The sequence below is a fragment of the Sorex fumeus genome, unplaced genomic scaffold (genome assembly GCF_029834395.1).
Source record: "Sorex fumeus unplaced genomic scaffold, SorFum_2.1 ptg000026l, whole genome shotgun sequence".
Lineage (NCBI taxonomy): Eukaryota > Metazoa > Chordata > Mammalia > Eulipotyphla > Soricidae > Sorex > Sorex fumeus.
The window spans coordinates 6,733,038-6,753,710 of NW_026606083.1; the positions used below are offsets into that span (position 1 = coordinate 6,733,038).

The window sequence follows — 20,673 nt, forward strand, 5'->3', positions numbered from 1 at the left end:
TGGCGGCTTTAGAAACCCAGGGGGGGTTGGAGCGATAGCACAGCGGGTAGGGCGTTTGCCTTACACACGGCCGACCCAAGTTCAATTCCCAGCATCATCCCACATGGTCCCCTGAGCACCGCCAGGAGTAATTCCTGAGTGCAAAGCCAGGAGTAACCCCTGCGCATTGCCAGGTGTGACCCAAAAAGAAAAAAAAAAAAAAAAAGAAAGAAAGAAAGAAACCAGGAGGGTAGCAGCTCCCCATGCTCACACAACACAGGCCTGTGCACTGCTTAGCCCAATGTCCACTGTGGGAAGGGCTCACTCTGCTCTGCTCTGTGGTAGAGGCCAGGACTAAGGAAAGATAACCAGCAAGGCTCACCTGGCCACTGTCTGCTCCATGTCCCCTCCCTGGGGTGGGTCCCCTGCCCCATGTTCCCTCCCAGGTGAGTGCCCTGCTCCATGTCCCCTCCCAGGAGTGGGTCCCCTGTCCCGTGTTCCCTCCTGGAGATGAGCCCCCTGCTGGTGCTAGCACATGGGCACAGGAGCCCAGGATGCATGAGGCCTGCAGCATTAGGGTCTGTGGCAGGTCTGGGTGGGGGCTACAATCCTGTGGTCACTCCACACTTGCCCCCGCGGCTGCCCCTCAATGGCTCAGACAGGAGGGTCAGACCTTTCTCGTAGATGCTCTGTTTGTCTTGCGGGGACAGTGCGGCCACCTTCTGTTTCAGCTTCTCTGACTCCATCTGCACGTGCTTCTCGGTGTATTTGTCATCCGGCTTCATGGACAGTGTCAGCTTATGGGGATTGTTCTGGAAGCACAGAGCAACACCGCCGCTTTGGAAGGCCAGGCTGAAGGCCGCGGTGCCATGGCCCCTGGTGATCTATGCCACTGCTGACACAGAGCACAGAACCCTGCGCAGGAAGTCAGCCAAGACCATCTCAAGCACAAGCACATGTGCACCACGTGGAGCCCGAGGTGGGAGAGGTGGGTTGACAGGCCCACAGGGACAGCTGCAGGACACAGCTGCAGACCGTCCCCCTTCAAGTCACTGGGTTCAGCAGGAGTAGTCCCGGGGTAGAGTCACATGCCTGCAGGCACTGAGGAACAAGGTGGAGTCCAGGGGCAGGAGGAGGGGTGCGGGGCCAGACAAGCTTGTGTGCAAGCTGTGTAGACTTGCACACACAAGGCAGGTGAGTGGGGATGCAGAATGCAGTGCTTCCGATATGTGCATTTCTATTTTTAACACTCACGATATCGTGTCACCTTATTCTGAACAAAGACCAATTTACAGATACATATCAAGCTCCCAGTGTTAAAAGGCTCAGAAACAACGAATCCTCCCAGTTTCTTACCTGAAAGTACTGCTTCACTTTTTCTTGCAGGAACTTTGGGTTCTCCTTGAGGCACTGTCTGAACCGGGCCATCTGGCCCCCCAACTTCAGGAGCTCCACAGGGTCCCCGTCATGATTCCAGCAAGAAGCTATGTACTGGGAGAAAGGTCATGTCCCTGCGTCACCCGGGGTGATCTCTGGCACCACGAGTCCCAGGCAGATGTTCTATTAAATCTTTCTTAGTAAGGAAAGTTCAGCCATTCTTTGGTTAAATAAAAAAAAATAAAAAATTTTAAACCCATTTTGGGGGGATTTTGAGAGATAAATTATCAAGGAAGACACTTGTCTTATACATGGTCAACCTTGGTTCAATCCCTAACAAAACAAAGGACCCCGCAAGCCCTATCAGGAGTGATCACTAAGCTCAGACCAGGAGGAGGCCCTGAACACCACTAATGGGGCACAAACAATCCCCTAAATAAACAAATCTGTTTTCTCCTGACATAAAAGCACAGTTTAGATTACTTTTTGAAAATACAGTTGCCAACAAATCAGTTAAAAATCACTTCTCATTTCAAGTTTTGATGTTAATAAGAGTCAGCAAAGTTAGCAAGACACAGACTAAGCCCCGAGTCACGGTTCTACTGAGGGCCCTGTCGTGGGCCGAAGGGAGCAAGGTCAGGTGTGTCCCCCAGAACTGAGGGCTCTGTGAACTCTGGGCTAAAGATGAAATGTGTCTTCCACCGATGCCTCAGAATCACAACAGGCAAAGGTGTCGTGTATTGGTGCAGCCAGAGCCAACACCAAGAAAAAGATCAAGAACACAGGGTTGGGCAGGGGGGCGTCGTGCTACACACCGAGGTCAGGGTGAGCCCAAAGCTGACAGACTGATGTTTCATCTGGATCTCGAGTTTATGGAGCAGAGCCTCGATGCGGTCGTCCTCGAAGCCTTTCCTACAGAAAAGCACAGGGAGCTGGAGCTGGGACGCAGTGGGGGTGGGGCCCACGGTGGTGGTGTGGGGGAGGACACATGCGGGCCCTGAGCTCACTCACTCAGCCACCTCCTCGATGGTCTTGTCAATGATGCTGCAGACCTTGCCCACGTCCTCCTCCGCAATGCCCTGAAGGCCCACGCTGAAGTAGGCCTCCCGGGTGTGGCCGCTGTACCTGCAGGATGGGGGGTAGTTAGTGCTCAGCCAGGCCAGGCTCCACAGAGTAGATGGGTTCTCCCCACACAGGTCAGCCATGAAAGAGCCACCTGAACTGTCTGGGAGAACTAATGATCCAAGCTTTTTGTCTTTGTTGGTTTTGCCTTTCCAGGTCTCACCCAGCAGTGCTCAGGGCTGACTCCTGGCAGTGCACAGGGGACCTGTGGGATACTGGGGTTTGAATGCCTGACTCACTGTACTATTGCCAGGGGCCCAGGGTCAACACGTGGGGAAGACGCTATGGACTCCAGAGAGATGGGCCTAGAAACAAGGTCAGGAAGCCTCGACTTCCCTTCCAAGTGCACAGCGTGAGCCGCCGTCAGAATGGCAGGGGAGCTGTGACAGGGCATGCTGGCCCAAGTCCCTCTGTGGGGATGGAAGCCCTGTGAGGCTGAGTCCCCTCCCACCCCGAGGACCCAATCCCTACAGTGACAAGTGAGGGCGCGGGGCCTCACCCAACTTCCGGAGAGAAGTCGCTGCCGAGCCCTGGCTCGATGAGGGCCTTATAGAAGGGGGAGTTGGGGCCACTGATGAGCAGTGAGGACAGCAGGCTCAGTGTGAAGGCCTCGGCGGTGTCGGTGATCCTGGGAGTCAGGAGGGAGGGCAGCCCTTAGCCTTGTCCTCCAGACCCGGCCCACAACCACCCAGGCCCCAGCAGATGCTCTGCAGCACCCTGAGACACAGCACTGCTGGGTGTCCACACGGCCTCTGGGGGCTGCAGGCAGGGTCCCGAATCCTGTCACTGTGGACAGCGTGGCCCAGGCGCCCACAGGGGCCTGCAAGAGCTTGAGGTGGCAGCACACAGCACCTCGTACTCCAAGGCCCCATGACCCCAAGACCACACGCTTCCTGTCAGACCTTCAAACACCATGATCTAACAACCCATAGCACCAGGACTTCAGGAGAAAGAAATAGCCCCTCGATGTTGGGACCAAGCCTGGCTTCCGGGACACATTCACTGCAGGGGGTTGGGGTTCCAGGCACACTCACTGTTGGGGCCTAGGTCTGGGGCATTCCCTCTGGGGCTGAGGCACACTCACTGTGGCAGGAGGTAGCTGACGCTGACAGTGGTCTGCTTGGAGGCATCTGCAGCCAAGGCATCCGGGCCACACGTGATCTGTGATGTTCTCTGCAGAAGACAGGGAGCTTGAGGTCAGCCCCAGGGGCAGTGTGGCGGGGTGTAGGGTGTGTATGGACTTGAGGCCAGCCCTGGGGGCAGTGTGGCAGGGTGTGGGAGAGCCTGAGGGGTTTAAGGCCAGTCCGAGGATGGGCTTGCACAGGAGTATGGGGAGTGCAGCCTACACTGGGCAGGGGAGTAAGGGCCACGGGCTGCCTGCCCAGGCCTGTGGAGTCCTGAGTCCCTCCTTGCCTGCCTACTGCATTCCAACCTGCCTGGAGGCCACCAAGACACATGCACACATGCACATGCGCACACAGGCACACATGTGTGCTCACCGGCTTGTCCCAAGGCTTCTGTGCAGGCACGGCTGTGCGGGGCTCGATTTTCTGGAACTTGCTCAGCGCCTCCTCCTGGATCTGCTGCAGGTGCCGCTCGAGGGGGAAGTTCCCGTAGGTGAAGAACCTGAAAGGACACACGGGCCGGGTGGGTGCTGGGGGTCCTGCCAAGGGGCCCCCTTGGAGCTAAGAGGGTCTTCAAGCATCTGAGGCCCTAGTCCCGAGGGCGCCCAGGAGCAGAGGTAGGAAGTACCCGACTTCCACCCTGTGGGAGCCTGCACCATGTCTGAGGGACCAGGTGGGCCAGGGCCGACACCACAGGTGCATGTGGGGAACCGCAGGCAGCGTGGCTCTGCACTCACTCTGTCTGGGCCAGGGGCACCTGTGGGGCCCTCAGAAACCACAGCCCAGAGCAAGTTGAGGGAACAGATGTACACAGGGCAGGAAAAGAAAGCTCCAAGAAAGACTTCGAGAAAGTTCCAAGCTGAGACCAGACGTGTCTCAGGGAACCGAAGCCCCAAACATCAGGTTCTAACTCACTGGACTTTCTGTCAAGGCATGTTTGCTCATGGACACAACGAAGCCATCTCCCTCCTGGGGCTCAAGGGGGCGAGCACTGGGCCCAAGTGAGTCTCCCAGGTTGCAGAGACACTCCGTCATGAGGGAAGTCTGAGACGGAGGATGGAGGACCAGCCCTGGGCCTGCAGCCACAGTGTCATTGTGCTGACAGAGCTGTCCCTACAGCCACAGCACCTGGGACCCTCTGAACAGGGAGAGTCCCAATGGGGCAGCAAACGAGGCAGAGAACACGGACAGGAGGAAGGCACCTGGCATTGCTGGGGTGGTAGTGTGTAGCGTGGAACTGCTTCAGCTGCTCCCACGTGAGGTCGGGGATGCAGAGCGGGTCGCCCCCTGAAACCACCGCATATGTGTGGTCAGGCAGAAGCTGGTTCTGGAGGTGCTGGGAGAAGATGGCCTGGCTGTCTGTCTGTGGAGAGAAACCCAGGATGGGTGTTTGGGGACCACAGAGCCAAGGGACAGTCCCCCAGCAGGGCCCCCTCTAGGGTGGGGTACCAGGCATGCTAGGACCCCACAAATCTGAAGCTTAGGAGGGCACCAAGAGCTCCTGACAACGGTGGGTCTCCTGATGACAGAGGGGCGGTATGAGTCCGAGCTGAATTTTCTGTGTCAGAGACAAGGGCTCAGTCTCAAGAGACAAGTCACCCTGGCACTGCACACTCAGTGTTCGGGGCAACACCCAGTCGTGCTGGGGCTGGAACCATGGAGCGTAGCCGGCTGAACCCCGGGGTTTCACGCACCAAGCATGCATTCCAGGCCTCTGAGCTGTCTCCCTGGCCTGTGGTAGGTTTTGAAAGGTACTTTTCCAGAGACAGCAGAGGAATTGCTGGCTCACACCCACTGCTCCGCCCCATGTGAGAGCTGGGCACTCAGCCTTGCCATGGCTGAGGTTCCACAGGACCTCTGTGCTTGCACAGGAGGGAAAAGGACGAGACGGTGCACATGGTAGAGGGCGACCCCGGGGAGGAGTGTGGGGCACAGCCAACAAATGCTCCCCAAAGTTGAGGCCCTCTGCTCACATTGCCAGCCCCGCATGCCCTGAGGGTCACTGCAAATAGACTAGTCAGGGGAGAGGGTCAGCGTCTCAGACTAGGCCTCTCACGACAAGAGAGATACTCACAAATGCGCCCTTCATCTCATTAAAGACGACGCCTTTAAAGATCAGCGGGCTCTTGGGGTCCTGGGGGTCCTTGTGCTCCAGCCGCCATCCTTCCTGCCTGAGGGGGAGAGACATGGCTCAGTGATGCGCATCCCTATGGGCATCTGGGCTGCCCGAGTGCCACGCACCAGAAATCCAGCTCCCGTAGGCATGGGAAGAAGGTGGCATCCAGGTACACGGACAGGAGATTCTGGAAGTCCTTGGGGTTTTGTGTGGAGAACGGGTACATGGTGTAGTCACTGGCTGGGTGCGGAGGAAAAGAGAGATTGTGAGGGTGAGTTCCACAGTGCCAGCTCGGCCCTCCCGCTAGGGCCCCAGGGGACCACTGGTCAGTGATCCAGAGCTGTCCTGGCCCGTCTGTCCTGCACGAGGTGGACAGCACAGACAATACCCCTCCCTGAAAGCCAAACTTCAAAGAGTAGCAGTTCAACCCGTGGCCCCAGAGCCACAGGGTCTCAGTATGCTGACAGATGTGTCCACGCAGCTACATCACTTGGGTCTGCCCCTTCCCCATGGAGTCCGGCCTGCCTCAGGGCTGCAGGGGTAGAGAGGCCTGGCGAGCAGGGCACCTGCTACAGGAAGCCCTCGGCGCAGGGGCTTGCCCACCTGTGAAGGCGTTCATGAACGTCGACAGGGACCTATTCAGCATCTTGAAGAAAGGGTCTCGGCATGGATATTTCTGAGAGCCGCAGAGGACCGTGTGCTCCAGGACGTGCGGCACGCCCGTGCTGTCCATGGGAGTGGTGCGGAACTGCACGCTGCGGGAACATGCAGGGGAGGGCTGAGCACACTCGGGGGGAGGGCTGACCCGCAGTGAGCATGCTCTGGGCACACTTGGTGGCACACAGTATACACCACTTCAGTGCACTGAGTACAGTAGTACGGTATAGTGTGACGGCATGGAGTACACTGTACTCTAACACAGCACAGCATAGTATACCATAGTGTAGTGCAGTGCAGTGCAATGGAGTATACTGTGCTCTAGCCCAGTGCAGTGCAGTGGCATACAAAGTAGTACAGTAGAGTATAATGCAGTACACTGCTCAAGCACATACCATGCATATTGTAGTACAGTGTAGTGAAGTATATTGTGCTCTACCCTGGTGCAATGCAGAGGCATACACTCTAGTATGGTAGATATTGTGATGCAGTATAACAACGCGGCATCCTGTGCTCAAGCACAGCATCGTGCAGTATACTGTACTTAAGCACAGACTGTAGCATGGTGTAGCATGCAATACGGTAGTGTATATTGTAGTATAGTGTGGTGCAGTATACTGTAGTATGCTACAGTGCAGTGCAGTGGCGTACACTACAGCTGATCCAGTGCAGTGCAATATACTGTAGTACTTTATAGCGCAGTGCAGTGGCGTATACTACAGCATGGTGCAGTATGGTGCAGTATACTGCAGTATGCTATAGTGCAGTGCATTGGTGTATACTACAGTGTGGTATAGAGCAGTGTGGTGCAGTAATGAGAGTGAACATCACACAGAACATAGCATCATTACATGCCATCCCCTCAGCTTTGTGGAAGGAAACATGGGAGTGTTTCTAAAGCAATGGCTGGGGTGCTCCTCAGGTGGAGCACGTGCCCTTCAGGGGCGTGGCCCAGGGCTTGACCCTGGCCCCACAGATATAAAAGGCTGAGCCATCACTCACGGTGATTCTGCAGGGAGCTGAGATCCCCTCCCTGTGGGGGCCGCCTGGGTCACACTCACCTAAACAGGTTGTTGGAGTCTTCCCGTGCCAGGTGTAAGTACTGGGCCCCAGTGCCCTCATGGCTCAGCTTCACTGCGGTCAGGAACAACTCCGGGACAGGCGTCACCTGCAGGGCAGGGGCAGGACAGCCGTAAGCACCAGGGGCTAGAAGGTAGCAGAGGGACCCGCCAACATGGAGTGGGGAAACAGAGCCCAGACCTCCCCATAGTCAGGGCACAGGAGCCCCCGCCCTACTCTTTGGCCCTTTGAAGTACCTTGGGTGGCCCGGGGGGTTCTGAGTGTGCCTGAGTGGCCCCCAAAGGGCCACAGACCTGGGGCAGGTACGTCATTCTCTACTGACCTACCCTCAAGCCTCCCCACCCACAGCTCCAACAGGAGAGGGTGGCAGTCCGCATTGACTTCCTGCGCTAGTGCTGGGCCGCCTCCTCCTGTCCTCATCCTGACCAGTCCTGCTGGGGCAGTGAGAAGACAGTCCTGATGCCGGGAAAGGGGGTGGGAGGTGGGGGAAGGCTGCCCTGCAGGTTCGAGGGACCTTCATCACATCAACAGCTGGGGCCCAACCCTGTCACTTGGGTGTTCCAGCAGGTACTGGCTCTCAGGTCAGTTCCTGAGAGGGAGGTGAGCTCAGCAGCAGGCTCTCCGCCACTTTCCTGTCCCAGGAGCTCTGCCGCACATCTGACAAAAGGTAGCTCAGAGCACCTCTCTGAGCAGCCGGCATCTCCCTGCAAGCCCCATGAGCCACAGCATTGAAGGGGTCGTCCAGTTTGTGCCTGGGGCAGCCTCAGGACACTGGGGTCTAGGCCTGCCCAGAAAGTCAGGACGGACAGAGCCCCCCTGACAGGGATGGAAGCTGGCTCACCTGGCGCACAGTGAAGCCATGAATCTGCTCCCCGGCATGGTAGCGAAGTGCTCTCTGGCAGGCAGTGCTCTCCCACCTCCGGGTGCCATGGACAGTGCTGTGTATGGGGAGAGCAAGGGAGAGAGTGAGAGACTAAGGGCTGAGTCGGTGCCAGGGACCAGATGGCCGCATGAAAATTAAATTCCATGAATTGGAGCAAGAGCACAGAGGGCAAAGTTTGACCTTGCACACAGTTGACCTGAGTTCAATTCCCGGCATCCCACATGGTTCCCCAGCACCACCCAGAGTGATTCCTGAGCACAGAGTCAGGAGTAACTCCATGAGCACTGCCTGGTGTGACTCAAAAACAAAAAAAAAAAAATGAAGGAGCAAGTTAAACTCTGTGCCCCCCAGATTCATCCCAGAGAGGACTCCCCAGCAAGCTCAGTTCTCACACTCAACTAGGGAAAAGCTTCAGCCCCAAGGACTGAGTCGACTCAGAAAGCATTTTACTGTTGGCCAATAACTGTAATTATAAGCCTGGTCTCTCCCCTCTGTCCGACTCAGGAAGTACAGCCAGGCCCAGAAAGGGAGCAGCAGAACCTGAATGGGACAGACAGAACCAGGGATGGCAGGCAGACATGGGGGAAGAAGGGGACAGAACACACCTAAGTGTGGCCAGTCCTGTGGCCCCAGGACGCTAGGGAGGGACACTGAGACCTGAGCTGGGCAGGCCTGTGGGAGAGGGCTGGGACCGATCACAGCTACCCACAGGGGCAACTCCGGGGCCCAGAACAGCTCCACTGGTTGGCAGGAGTCAGTGTTATAGGGATGACCCTGCACCGGGGTCATCTGAGGGGTGTCCCTGGCCAGGAAGGGACTGTCTCTGCCTCTATGCCCCATGCCTCACACACTTCTCTCCTAGGGTCCATTCCTACCCAAGGGCCACACTGTGAGTGGTGCCTGCTACATCCCAGAACCAAGCCAAGACAGTTGAACCATGGGTGGCTTCTAAGGGAGGTGACCATACACCCTCACTGTGGCTGCCACCGGCCAAAGGGCTGGATCAGGACTAGCCCAGAGGAGAGGGAGCCACACAGTTCAGACCCCCATGCATAGGCCCCAGGGGCTCTGCAAGCCTGGGCCTGTCTAGCACAGACCCTTTCGGTTGCCCTGGCCTCTGCTCGATGCTGCACTTGAGTCCCAGTCTTCCATAGTGTCCCAGGGAAACAGCCCAGAACTGTCCCTCCCTCAGCCTGGAGCAGAAGGCCTGTCTGAAGGATGCTCAAGTAGGGACAACAAGCCTAGTTAATGTGTAGCTGGGTCCATCCCAGCACTGGGTAAGTCCTGGGAAGTGCTCGCCCTCCTAACCCCAACCCCACCCCAACACACAGTTTGAGGGGAGAGGGCTTGTCTCCCTCACTCACACTCATATACTCACAGTCACACATACACAGTCACACACACACACACACACACACACTCATAGTTCTCAGAGCAGCGGGCTTGTCTCTCTCAGACACTCTCAGAATCAGATCTGGGGGTTTGTCTCTAATTCACTCTCAAATCTAAGGGCTTCTCTCTCACAGACTCACTCTCAGGTCTAAGGGCTTGTCTCTCACAGACTCATACTCAGGCCTGAGGGCTTTGTCTCTCACACAATCTCTCACACTCACACTCAGATCTGAGCACTTGCTTCACACACATACACACACACACACACACACAAAGAGACACACTCACACATACTCAGATCAGAGAACTTGCCTCTCATACTCTCACGCTCACACTCAGACCTGAGTGCTAGTTTCACAACACACACACTCACACACACTCTCTGAACAACTGCTTCACACATTCTCACACTCACACTCAGACCTGAGTGCTTATTTCATACACTTACATCATGCTCATACATGCTGAGATCTGTGGGCTTGTCTCTCATACTCTCTCACACTCACTCAGACCTGAGCACTTGTTTCACACACATCCACACATACTTTCTCACACTCAGATATGAGGGATTGTCTCTGACACTCACACTCAGAACTGAGTATTTCACACACACACACACACACACACACACTCAGATCTGACGGCTTGTCTCTCACACAAACCTGAGCGCTTGTTTCGCACGCGCGCACACACACACACACACACACACACACACACACACTCAGATCTGAAGGCTTGTCTCTCTCACACTCACAGATCTGAGAGTTTCATACACACGCACACATTCATACACACATTCTCTCTCTCTCTTACACACACACACACTCTCTCTCCTCTCTCTCTCTCACACACACACACATACGCAGGTCTGAGGGCTTGAGGCACCCCTCAAGCTCAGGAGGAAGCAGCAGAGCCCAGCGCCCAGGGACCCGTCCCTGCAAGGGGGGCAGCCGCGTGCGGCCCCGGCCCCGGCCCCGACCCCCGCCTGTCTCACCCGCCGCTCAGCCGCAGCCTCCGCAGGGGGCCCCCAGCGCTCGCCCCGCAGCGCCACATGGTGACACACGCCCCGGCGCTCGGCGCGCCGCGACCTCACTTAACAGGACGTACGGCGGGGGGCGGGGGGCCGGGCCCGGCGGCGCCTGCCCATTGGTGGGCGCGAGGGCCGACCGCCGCGGCGATAGGCGAGCGAGAAAGAGGGAGGGTCTTGCAGCGAGGGGCGGGACCAATGGACGAAGGATGGGCGGGTCACGGGGAAAGGGCGGGGCTAGAGCATGCGCGCTGAGGGACAGACGCGACAGCCCGGCGCGGGCCGGGGAGGCGGGAGCGTGGGCGTGGCCTGCGCTCTTGGGGCGGGGCTTGCGCGGCGGGAGCGGGGCTCCGAGCGGGGAAAGGTCAGCTTTGCTGCCAGAGCAGTGGGGTGGTCTGGCGTGGGGAGGACTCTCCTGCCCTGTGACCGTTGGGGTCTGGAAGGAGGCGACTCCTGGCCAGGACTGCTCTGCCGGTGCTGCCCGCTCTGATCCCAATCACGTGAGAGCAGAGTACTGCCCCAGCTGCCCTGCCCATCCACTCTGCAGGGGGTCTGGTCCACCATGGCTGACCCCGGGTGTGCCGGAGCAGCACCGGGGATTCGCGGCCCGTGAGCCTGGAAGAAGTCACGAGCGAGTGTGTCCTCGTCTCCAGGGCCCACCTCCTCCTCTCCGATGCCCTTCCAGCCACAGGCCTCCGCCTCACGGGCACCCAGGCCCTTGCCCCACTATACCCCAGGCTCTGCAGGCAGAAGTGTGTGCCGGGCAGCAACCCAATATTGTCCTGCTCGCCCTCCTAGTGCCTGCCCACACTCCCTGCTGCTACAGGACAGGGTGGGAGGGGACCCAGGGCAGGGATGTGGGCACCTGTGGCCGGCACACGCCCCTCCAGCCTTTCTTGTGGGAGAGATCTGGGTCACTGCCTATGATCTGCCCTCCCAGCTGGGGGCTATTAGCCCTGGAGGTGGTGGCGTTTGATCTCTGTGAGGACAGAAGCGCCATAAATCATAATTGCGACCTACTGGACGTTCCCAGCGGAGACAGCCTCGGTGATGGCTGGTGCCCACACAGAGTGGGTTTATAGGCCCACCCCTGGCGCCCAGAGACGCGTCCATGAGCTTGGTGTTTGTCACCCAAACAAGTTGTGGAAGGGGGCAGTGCCGGGCCCCAGTTTCTCAGCCTGTTCTCAGCGGCCCCTTCTGACCCGTTCCCTCCCATTTCCCGTCCTTCTGGTTGGCCCATCCTGCACCATGGTCTCCATTCATGCCATTTTCTCCTGTGCTATCACCCGTCATTCCCGATGTTAGTGAAGCCTGTGGTTTGGTGAGATCAGCCCAGGGACACTGGTCAGGAGGCCCATGAGAGGGAGCCTGGAGCATTATGGGGTGAGATCGGCCTCCCCAGGAAGCTGTGCTACCCCTCCCCCCCACCAGTGTCAGACTGTGGCCTCATTTGGAAACTTTCAATGGAGGAAACTTTCAATGGAGGGTCGAGATGAAATGGGGTCATTCCCTGAGTGCTTCACCAGGATGGCTGCTCATGACGCACAGCGGGCACAAGTGAAGGGAGCCAGGAAGCTCCCGTGTGCACTGTTGTCCAGGCAGTATGCTGACGGCTTTGGGGGACAGCATTACCATGCCAACATCACCCCCAGAGAGGCCCCTGACCATTCTGGGTCATCTTCAGCCAGCCTCGTCCCTCCCCACCCCCACTGCTGGGCAATCTCCTCTCCTAACCCCAGGCCAAGGTTTATGGCTCAAGGCTGGCCATTTCCTCGCTTGTTTCTCTGGATGCTGCTGATGAAAGGACTCCCCCCTGGCATGGCCTTGCCTCAGAGGAGGCAGAGATCTGGAGTAAGGATTCCTCCCAAGGATTCCTCCCAGGATTCCTCCCAGGATTCCAGGCAACGCCGGGCACCCACATCCCTGCCAGGTCTGGGCGGTCTCTCTGCCGTGCAGGTGGAGGGATCTGTCACTCACTCCACCACGCAGCACAGACAGGCCGAGGCACTGCAGACGGGGCGGAAGGAGGCTGTCTGATCCCTGCCCCGGCCCAGGATGGCCGCCCCATAGCAGGCGAGCACTGGGAAACTTCTCTGGCTCCCCGCCAAGTGCTCCTGGTTGGAGAGGAAAGGGAGACTGGTGTCTCCCAAGCAGAGGCTCGGTGACATGTGGTCAACCATCAGCGGCTGCTGGCTTCCTGGCTGCTCATGGGAACAAGGAGAAAGCCCGCACACCTTAGTGTGTGAGCATGTGTGAGTCGGGATGTGTGTGAGTGGGTGTGTCCATGTTAGTGTGTGTTTGTGAATGCATGTGTGTCTGCATGAGATGGTGGGAGTGACACAGACGTTGTCTGTGTGAGGGGGTGTATGTGTCCATGTGAGAGAGTGTATGTGTTTAGTATGTGTGAGTGTATATGTATGATCGTATGAGTAACTGCGAGTGTTGTGGGTGTGAGGAGTATGAGCCATACCGAATGCATGTATATGCTTGTGAGTATATGAGCATATGTGAGTGTATACATGAGTATGTTTAAGTCTATGGGCATGTGTATATGTGTGGGTGAATATGAGCATGTGTGTGTGCATGAGTATATGAGCATGTGTGTGAGTGAGCATTGTGTGTGTATGTGTGTGCATGAGTGTATGAGCATGTGAGTGTGAGAGTATGGTGTATGTAAGCACGAGAGTGTGTCAGTGTGCATGTGAGTGGATAAGCGTGTGTATGTGAGTGTTTGAGCGTGTGTCTGTGAGTTTGTGTGAATGTGTGAGCATGTATGGGTACATGAACACATGAGTGTGTGAATGTGCATGTGAGTGTGTTAGCATGTGTGTGAGTATGTGAGCATGTAATGGGTGTGAGTGTGAGCATGTGTGTGAATGTGTGAGTATGTGAGCATGTAATAGGGTGTGAGTGTGAGCATGTGTGTGAGTGTGAGTGTGTGTGAGCGTGTGAGTGTGTGTCCGTGTGAGCATGTGTGGGCGTGTGTGAGTGTGCCAGCATGTATGGGTACAAGCCAGAAACCAGGTGCTGTGAGCTGAGGGTAGATGTTCTGGGTGACAGAGCCCGGCTCCCCGGCGGGGGGATGGAGACTCCTTCGGGTGGCTGCCGCCTCGTCCCAGCATGGCTGAGAGTTTCAGGGGCTCAGGGATGTACTGGAGCTCTGGGGCCCTGCTGAGTCACCAGCGGGGGCGCTGGACTGGAGCTGGCCTGTTGGGAAATCTGTGGCTTTGTGGGTGACATCGGGACAGGGTGAGGGGCTGAAGCAACAGGAGGGAAAATAGACCCCCACTTATTTGCCTTGTTAGGAGGTAGAGTCTGTCACCCTGATTCTGGGTGACAGTTCCAGGAAATCAGGGCGAGGAAGGTCAGCCCCTCCCCCCTCACATCTCCCTTAGCTCCTGTTGGCTCAGCTGGAAGGACTTGGGCAGGAGACAAAGCTGAGCAAAATGGACAAAAGGATCCAAGCACGAGCACCTGAGTGTGGCCTCAGTGCCCCGTGAGAGGGTGCGCTGAGGAGATGTGGAGCAGGGCATGGGGACGTGACCGCCAGGTGGAAGTGAGGACAGAGGGCTGGAGTAGGTGCTTGCAAGGATGACGCTGACGCCTGTAAAGCTTCCTCTCAGGCCCTCACTGAGCTTCTGTTGCTTTGTGCAGCCTTGATATTCCACACCCATCCAGCCACTCTTTGCCAGGCAGGGGCCATGGTGTGTGTGGCTGAGTAAATATTGACCTGGGCAGGCTGGGCAGCTAGATGCTTGCACCCCTGCAAACAGGCTCCCCAGCATGCTAGGCATCCTGTTCCACTTTGAGGCTGCTGGGCACCCCCACCTGCCCCCACACCAGGCAGGCTGACAACAGGCTGGCCAGGTCTGCACAGCTGGGGCGTCCGGGTCACAGAGAGGCCGGAGGAAGATGAGTGGTTTCACAGAGGCAGCCGGGGGCCAGAGCCCGTGGGGCCAGGTCAGAGTGGGCGGACATAGCCAGACCTTCCTGAATGGGTGTGAGAGGGTGGGGGCTGTAAGGCCAGCACCTGGCCCCACGCCCACCCCTGTCAGCGTCTCAGCATCCCGTCACAGGCACCCACAGTGCAGTGCTCCGGCCTCTCCTGTGTGTGCAGAGTTCTGGCTGCAGTCTAGGGCCAGCAGTGTTTGCCCTGAAAATTGTGGAAGATTTGTCTTCTCGCCTTTTCCCGCCACCCCCTACCAGGACTTCTGGTCACATGGGATCTTGGAACCAAGCCACGGCTGTGCCTGTCCTTGCCCCATGCCAGCACAGTGCCTCTGATGCCCTCAGGATGACCGCGGCACGATGCCGGGTCTCTCCTGACCACTTCAATGCCCCCTTACTGCCCCTTTGTCTCGGATCATCTGTGGTGATGGGATTCTGAGGCAGCTCCTGAGTGAGGATTGTCTCTCACCTTGCCGTGACCGGCTCTCTGCCCACGGCCTCGAGAGAGGCCATCTGCTCACCCAGGCTCCACATCCTCCAGGCTCACTGACCTGTGCAGGAAGGGGTTGCTGTGTGTAGGCCACGCATGGGTCCACTCATGGAGGGCCGGGAGGAGCATGGCCGAGCCCTGGTGGCACCTGCCTTGTGGCTTCAGGAAGGATTGTCAGGCACAGAGCAGGGGCCCCGGGTGACCCCAACAGCACTGGGGGCATCTATGCATGAGAGAAACGCTCATACCCTTTCCTCTCCCTTCCTCTCTCCACCTCTCTCTGCTTTTCTCTCTCACACGTGAAGTGCCTCACCCGTGGAATGAACCACGTGCTACAGCATGGTTTTAGACACAAAACTCACTGGAAAGAGCAGCTCCCCCTCGGAAAGACAGGGAATCCAGCACCCGAACCCCTCATGCCTGCTGCTGACCTGGCTGCTGTGAGTATGACACTAGGGGGCGCCATTGGCACGTCACATCCCTCCCTCCGTACAGCTCACATTCCCTTTCCCCCTCCCTCTCTCTCCCTCCCTGTCTCCCTCTCCCTCTCTCTCCCTCCCTGTCTCCCTCTCTCTCTCCTTCCCTCCCTCCCTCCCTCTCCATCTCTCTCTCTCTCTCCCTCCCTCTCTCCCTCCCTCTCTGTCCCTTCTTCTTTCATCCCCTCCATCTCTCTCTCTCTCCATCTCTCTCTCCCTGCTCTCCCTCCCCTCCCCTCTGCCCTGCCAGCTCCGAGTGTGCCTAGGGAGTCCTGAGCACCCACCTTGGGGCAGCAGAGAGAGCCCCATCCGCACCCAGGCCCTGAGGCTGTGAGCTGTGGGTGTCCCTCAGGGCCCCCCCCCCCGGGGGGGGGGGTGGGCTTGCAGCTCGGTTCCTTCCTGAGCTCGGGCTCGGACCTCCCTGGGCACGAGGAGGGATTCTCCACAGACTCCTGCCCTGTCCCGGGGGTGCCCGTCTACATTGGCTGTGAGGTCAGCTTCTGGGGACCTGGGCTGTGTCCCCCCAGGCCACCAGCTCCTCCCTGGGTGCCAGGCCCGGCTCTCATGAGAAGCCGAGTGACGAGGCCAAGGCATGAGCCACAGCCACCGCCGCAGCCACCACTGCGCCCTTGGGCCAGCCGGCTAGGCAGGCAGCCTCCTGCCCTCCTCCGTAGTCAGGAAGGTTCCAGAAGCCTGTCAGGAAGGTTCCAGAAGATGCGCCCTGCAGAGCCCCCTAGTGGCCTCAGAAGATTCAGCATGTGCCCGAGGCCACACCTAGCCCTCCAGGTCCAGCCTTGCCTGAAGGCCCAGACAGAGCATAACCAGTGGCCTCAGCGCTGTGGCCAGTGTCTGAGCAGGCAGGGGTGGTGGTTCCAGGGACCCCCATGTCCACCCCTGTCCAGGAGGGCCCGACTGCCACTGTGCTGTGCTGTTTGGGGCAGCGGAAGGAAGCGCCTGGGCCGGGTGAGGTGAGGAAGGTGGACATGCGGGCTCCGTGGAAGGGGAGGGTCGGGCTGGGAGCCTCGGGCTGCCCACTGTCAAGAGTTGCAGGGAGGGTGCTCCAGAGAAGCGGGCGGAGCAGGCCGGGGCTCTGGGTGTGGGGGTACAGGGCTCCGTGGGCACCGGGAGACTCCGGAGAGTGGCTTGGCCTGCATCTCCCCCACAGGGTGGCAGGGTCCTGAGCGGGTGGGGCCTCCTGGTGGCCAGACTCCCCTCCAGGAGGGCCCAGGCGATGGCTCCAGAGAGGGGTCAGGGTGTCGGGGAGCCGGGCTGCGACCCCCTTCCCGTGGGCCTGTGAACAGTGAGTGATTAGCATGCATTGATTCAGGTTCCAATCACATTAACCAGCGCCCAATCAGCCCTCGTTAGTGGCACCGGGCGAGATGCAAATGGAGGAAGTGACTTTAATCACAGCCCAGCAACCCTCCTCTGCCACCCAGCCCCCGCATGGCCCGGCCCGCTGGGCCCCAGGAACAGCCTGGCTGGAGAGAGGGAAGGGACACAGGCAGGCCTTGGAAAGGAGGGGCATGCAGGACTTTCTCTCGGGAGCCCCTGGCCCTGGGCAGAAACCCCCACCTCCATGCCCAGACCCTCCCCCGTCTGTCAGGGCCCCCAGCCGTCTGGATGGGGAGAAGATGCCCATGGCCTGTTTGAAAGACTTGCCTGAGCCTGGGCCTTGCCCGCCCCGGGTGTGCCCTGCGCCATCCACTCCCGAGGCTAGAAACAGGGCTGAGGGGGGCGTCTCGGGCCCTGCAGGGTGCTGGGGAGGGTCATCGTGGGTTCTGGGCTTGGACCCCAACAAGGAAGTCAAGCACAGGTTCTCAGGGCCTTTCTGGTGAAAAGAGTTCTGTGTCGTGGACAGTCGAGACGCCAGGGGCTCTGGGTCTGCGGGGTGGGGGTGGGGGGACAACCACCTTGGGGGATACAGCTGCCCCCGTAGGAACCTTCCAATAGGACCAGGGACCTGGGGCCAAGACTGCGGACTAGGCAGGGGTGGGGGCTTACTCTGGAGTGAAGCTGACATGCAAGGGGCGGGGAGGGGCAGATTAGGCTCCCTGCTCTACATGCTCACCCAGCACTGCCCCAAGTGTCCTATGCTGGACAGAAGGGAGTAGTCCAGCAGGAGCAGGATGTGGGCGCCGAGAGCGGGACAAGAGGAGGAAAGAGGAGGAACTTGGACCCTGGGCTGTGGCCAGGTCAGTCTGGGGACATCCACCAGGTGGCACCCAGCCTCCGCAGCAGGTTGGTGAGGGCCCGTGCCCAGGATGCAGTGGCTCCCTGAGGCCCCAAGCACAGCCCTCACCACCTCCTGCCCCCTGTCCCGGGGCTGTGCCCACCAACCCCACCAGACCCTAGCCCCCGAGGATGACAGCACGGGGCTCCTGGAAGGGGGTGACCCCCACCCCAGCCATGGCCCCCACCCCAGCCCTGTCACCGAAGCCCTGTGAGTTCCTGGCCGCGTGCCCAGGGAGAGCCCCTGGACTCCCCGGTTACCCCTCTCTGTTCTATGGGTGGCGTCGTGCAGGCACCTGAGTTCCCCTGTGCCTCGCGCCCCCCAGGGACCCCATGGCTCGTGGCTCTGAAGTCAGGCAATGCAGGCACTCAGCCCTAGCTGCTCTGGCCAGCGCATGGTCACGCTGGGGAGATGCGCCCTGGCCAGCGGGAGAGGGCCACGAGGGAGAGGCTGGAGCCTGGGTCAGCCGGGAGGGGACTGCTGTGAGGCCCACACACATGCATTCATGCAAACAGAGTGCACACACACGCACACAACATGTATGTACACATGTGTGCAATGTACACAACAGCCATGCGCAGAGACATGCATCCAAACACATGGAACCATGCACACATGCATATACATGATCACACATCATATGCAGCATGCATGGACACATGTGCAGACACACATGTGCAACTATAATTAAGGGTGTGGTGGTCTGCGTGTCTCTATGACACGTGATTCTTGCTCATTTCCTCAATACTCTAGAAAGTTCTGGCTGATGCCTACGGCTACTGTACCTGTTGGCTGGGGACAACTTGCCCTTAGGGGGCCCAGGCAGGGCCCCTGGGCTCATCTGCTTCCCTGCTGTCCCGCTGTCCTTGCAGAAAAGCCCTTTCCTCAGAGCTGGGGCCGCAGTGTTCCCCACTGCATCTCCTGCCATCGCTGCTCCCAGCCCCCAGCCCGGTCTAAGTCCCTGGCCTAGCAGACGCCCGTGCCCACTTGTCCATCGTGTCAGCTGGGCTGCAGGGGCCACTTCCCTGCAGCTCGCCTCTCGCAGCTGTACCCGTCCAGTTCACCACAGAGATCGCCCCTCTGGGCTGCAGCCGGGCCCCTGCCGAGCACAGGGCGGGGAGTGGGGGCGGTCTCATTCCCGGGACAAGAGGGGGAGGTGCTGGTGCCAGGTGACCTCACGGCAGAGTGCGATGGCCCTTGGGGTCACTATGCCAGTGTCTGGGGGCAGGCCTGAACTCAGGGCTCTCTCCTGCGCAGACAAGCTCCCCGATAACGCCCCCTGCTCATGTTTTCACAGGACAAAGATGAGCATGGAACTAAACACACAGTCCTGGGCCAGACCCTGCTCCCTGGGTCGAGGCGCTGCCAGGCGGCCCCTTCCATGGGGGGGAGGGGCTGACTCTTACATCCCAAAGGCTGCAAGGGCCTCCGAGTCTGGTGACATCAGCAAGAAGTGACCCTCAGTGGCAGAACTGCCTCCCACAAGTGAAGTCACATACATAATTTAGGCTTCGCGATCCAATTTTATGTCCACCCCCCCCCCCACCCTTGGTTGTTGTTACTGTCATTTATGGGGCATAATATGACTGTTGACATTGCTGACAGCAGATAAATGGGGGAACATTTTGACACCAGAAATTTCACAATGCCATTGCTGGCTTTCCCTGCCGGCATAAGTCGACTGTCTAATCCCACCCGAGGTCATGCACACGCTCATAAATAAGATCAGGAGAGCAACGCATGCGCACACACACACACACACACACACACACACACACACACACACACGGCTGCCTTCCTATTTAATTGGCAGATCTTCCCTGTAAAGAATGTCTTCCATTCTTTAGTCGGCAGCAGATTTTCTGTGTTTCCTGCCTGGAAAGGGCCTATGCTAAGTCCTGGTCTCCAGCTCCGCCAGAGCCATTGGAGAGTCTGTAAGGCCTAGCTTCTCCCTTATGAGGGGGCCTGTGGAGACTCTGTGAAGCTGTGAGGCCTGGTTCCTCCCATACATGAGGGTCTGTGAAGACTGTGAGGCCTAGATCCTACCATATGTGAGGATCTGTGGAGACTGTGAGACCTGGATTCTCCCACACGTGAGGGTCTGTGGAGACTGTGAGGCCCACAGGAGGCTCTCAAGGAACTGGTCCTCCAGCACATCTAAAGAACTCGGAAGCCGCTCACCAAGCAAGAACAACAGAAGTGACAGGAGCACAGAGCAGCAACTGGGATGTGACATGTGCTGGCCCTGGTTTCGGCGTGGATGATGTCCTGAGATGTGTGTGAAGGGCTCAGTGGCATCAACGAAGGCGTCTGGCATAGCGTCTGTGTGTGTGGCGGTGGCCTTGCTTTGGAGAAGCGAGGAGCCACGTGGCTGCAGCAGGTCTGGGTTCACCCTCTGAGGCCAGGTCTTTCCTGGAGGGGCAGAGTCTTTGCTCCCACCCTCCCTGCAGGGGAATGGGCATAGGCGGCATTGCCCTGCGCTTCCCCCATAGGCTGCTCCGTGGGTTCCCCTCACCAGCATCCACTGAGTCACTGGACACGAATCAGGTCCACTGGATGCTCTCCCTGACACCCCAGACAGAAGGAGTCTGGAGGGGCATGGGCGGGTGTCCGGTCTGGGGCCACTCCAGGGCTGTGCTGGGGACCAGGCTGACGGGCTCCCTCCCGTGCCGGCCCACGCGTTAATGGACCAGGCGCCCAGGTCTCTGCTCCAGGCAGCTCAGTGCAGGGACCGGGCCTCGGGCTATGCTGAGTCCAGGGGCACAGTTA

The 20,673-nt window shown here is 58.7% G+C and overlaps 1 protein-coding gene across 5 annotated transcripts in view; it reads right to left on the bottom strand.

Annotated features, from left to right (window-relative positions):
* The window catches only part of PITRM1 (pitrilysin metallopeptidase 1), a 16,668-nt gene extending 5,828 nt beyond the window's left edge, over window positions 1–10,840 (bottom strand). For 2 of the 5 annotated variants that reach the window (XM_056114526.1, XM_056114525.1), the window contains exons 1-14: window positions 10,725–10,840; window positions 8,297–8,393; window positions 7,437–7,543; window positions 6,322–6,473; window positions 5,844–5,958; window positions 5,677–5,773; window positions 4,805–4,965; window positions 3,978–4,104; window positions 3,563–3,651; window positions 2,978–3,106; window positions 2,368–2,481; window positions 2,172–2,268; window positions 1,336–1,470; window positions 653–791 (exon numbers count right to left, since the gene is read on the bottom strand). In XM_056114526.1, the coding sequence (XP_055970501.1) occupies window positions 653–791; window positions 1,336–1,470; window positions 2,172–2,268; window positions 2,368–2,481; window positions 2,978–3,106; window positions 3,563–3,651; window positions 3,978–4,104; window positions 4,805–4,965; window positions 5,677–5,773; window positions 5,844–5,958; window positions 6,322–6,473; window positions 7,437–7,543; window positions 8,297–8,393; window positions 10,725–10,783 (1,618 nt within the window). In that variant the 5' untranslated portion in view covers window positions 10,784–10,840. Of the gene's footprint in view, window positions 1–652; window positions 792–1,335; window positions 1,471–2,171; window positions 2,269–2,367; window positions 2,482–2,977; window positions 3,107–3,562; window positions 3,652–3,977; window positions 4,105–4,804; window positions 4,966–5,676; window positions 5,774–5,843; window positions 5,959–6,321; window positions 6,474–7,436; window positions 7,544–8,296; window positions 8,394–10,724 lie in introns of those variants that run through there. The other 3 variants (XM_056114529.1, XM_056114528.1, XM_056114527.1) reach the window with 3 other exon arrangements.
* Window positions 10,841–20,673: the final 9,833 nt, after the last annotated feature.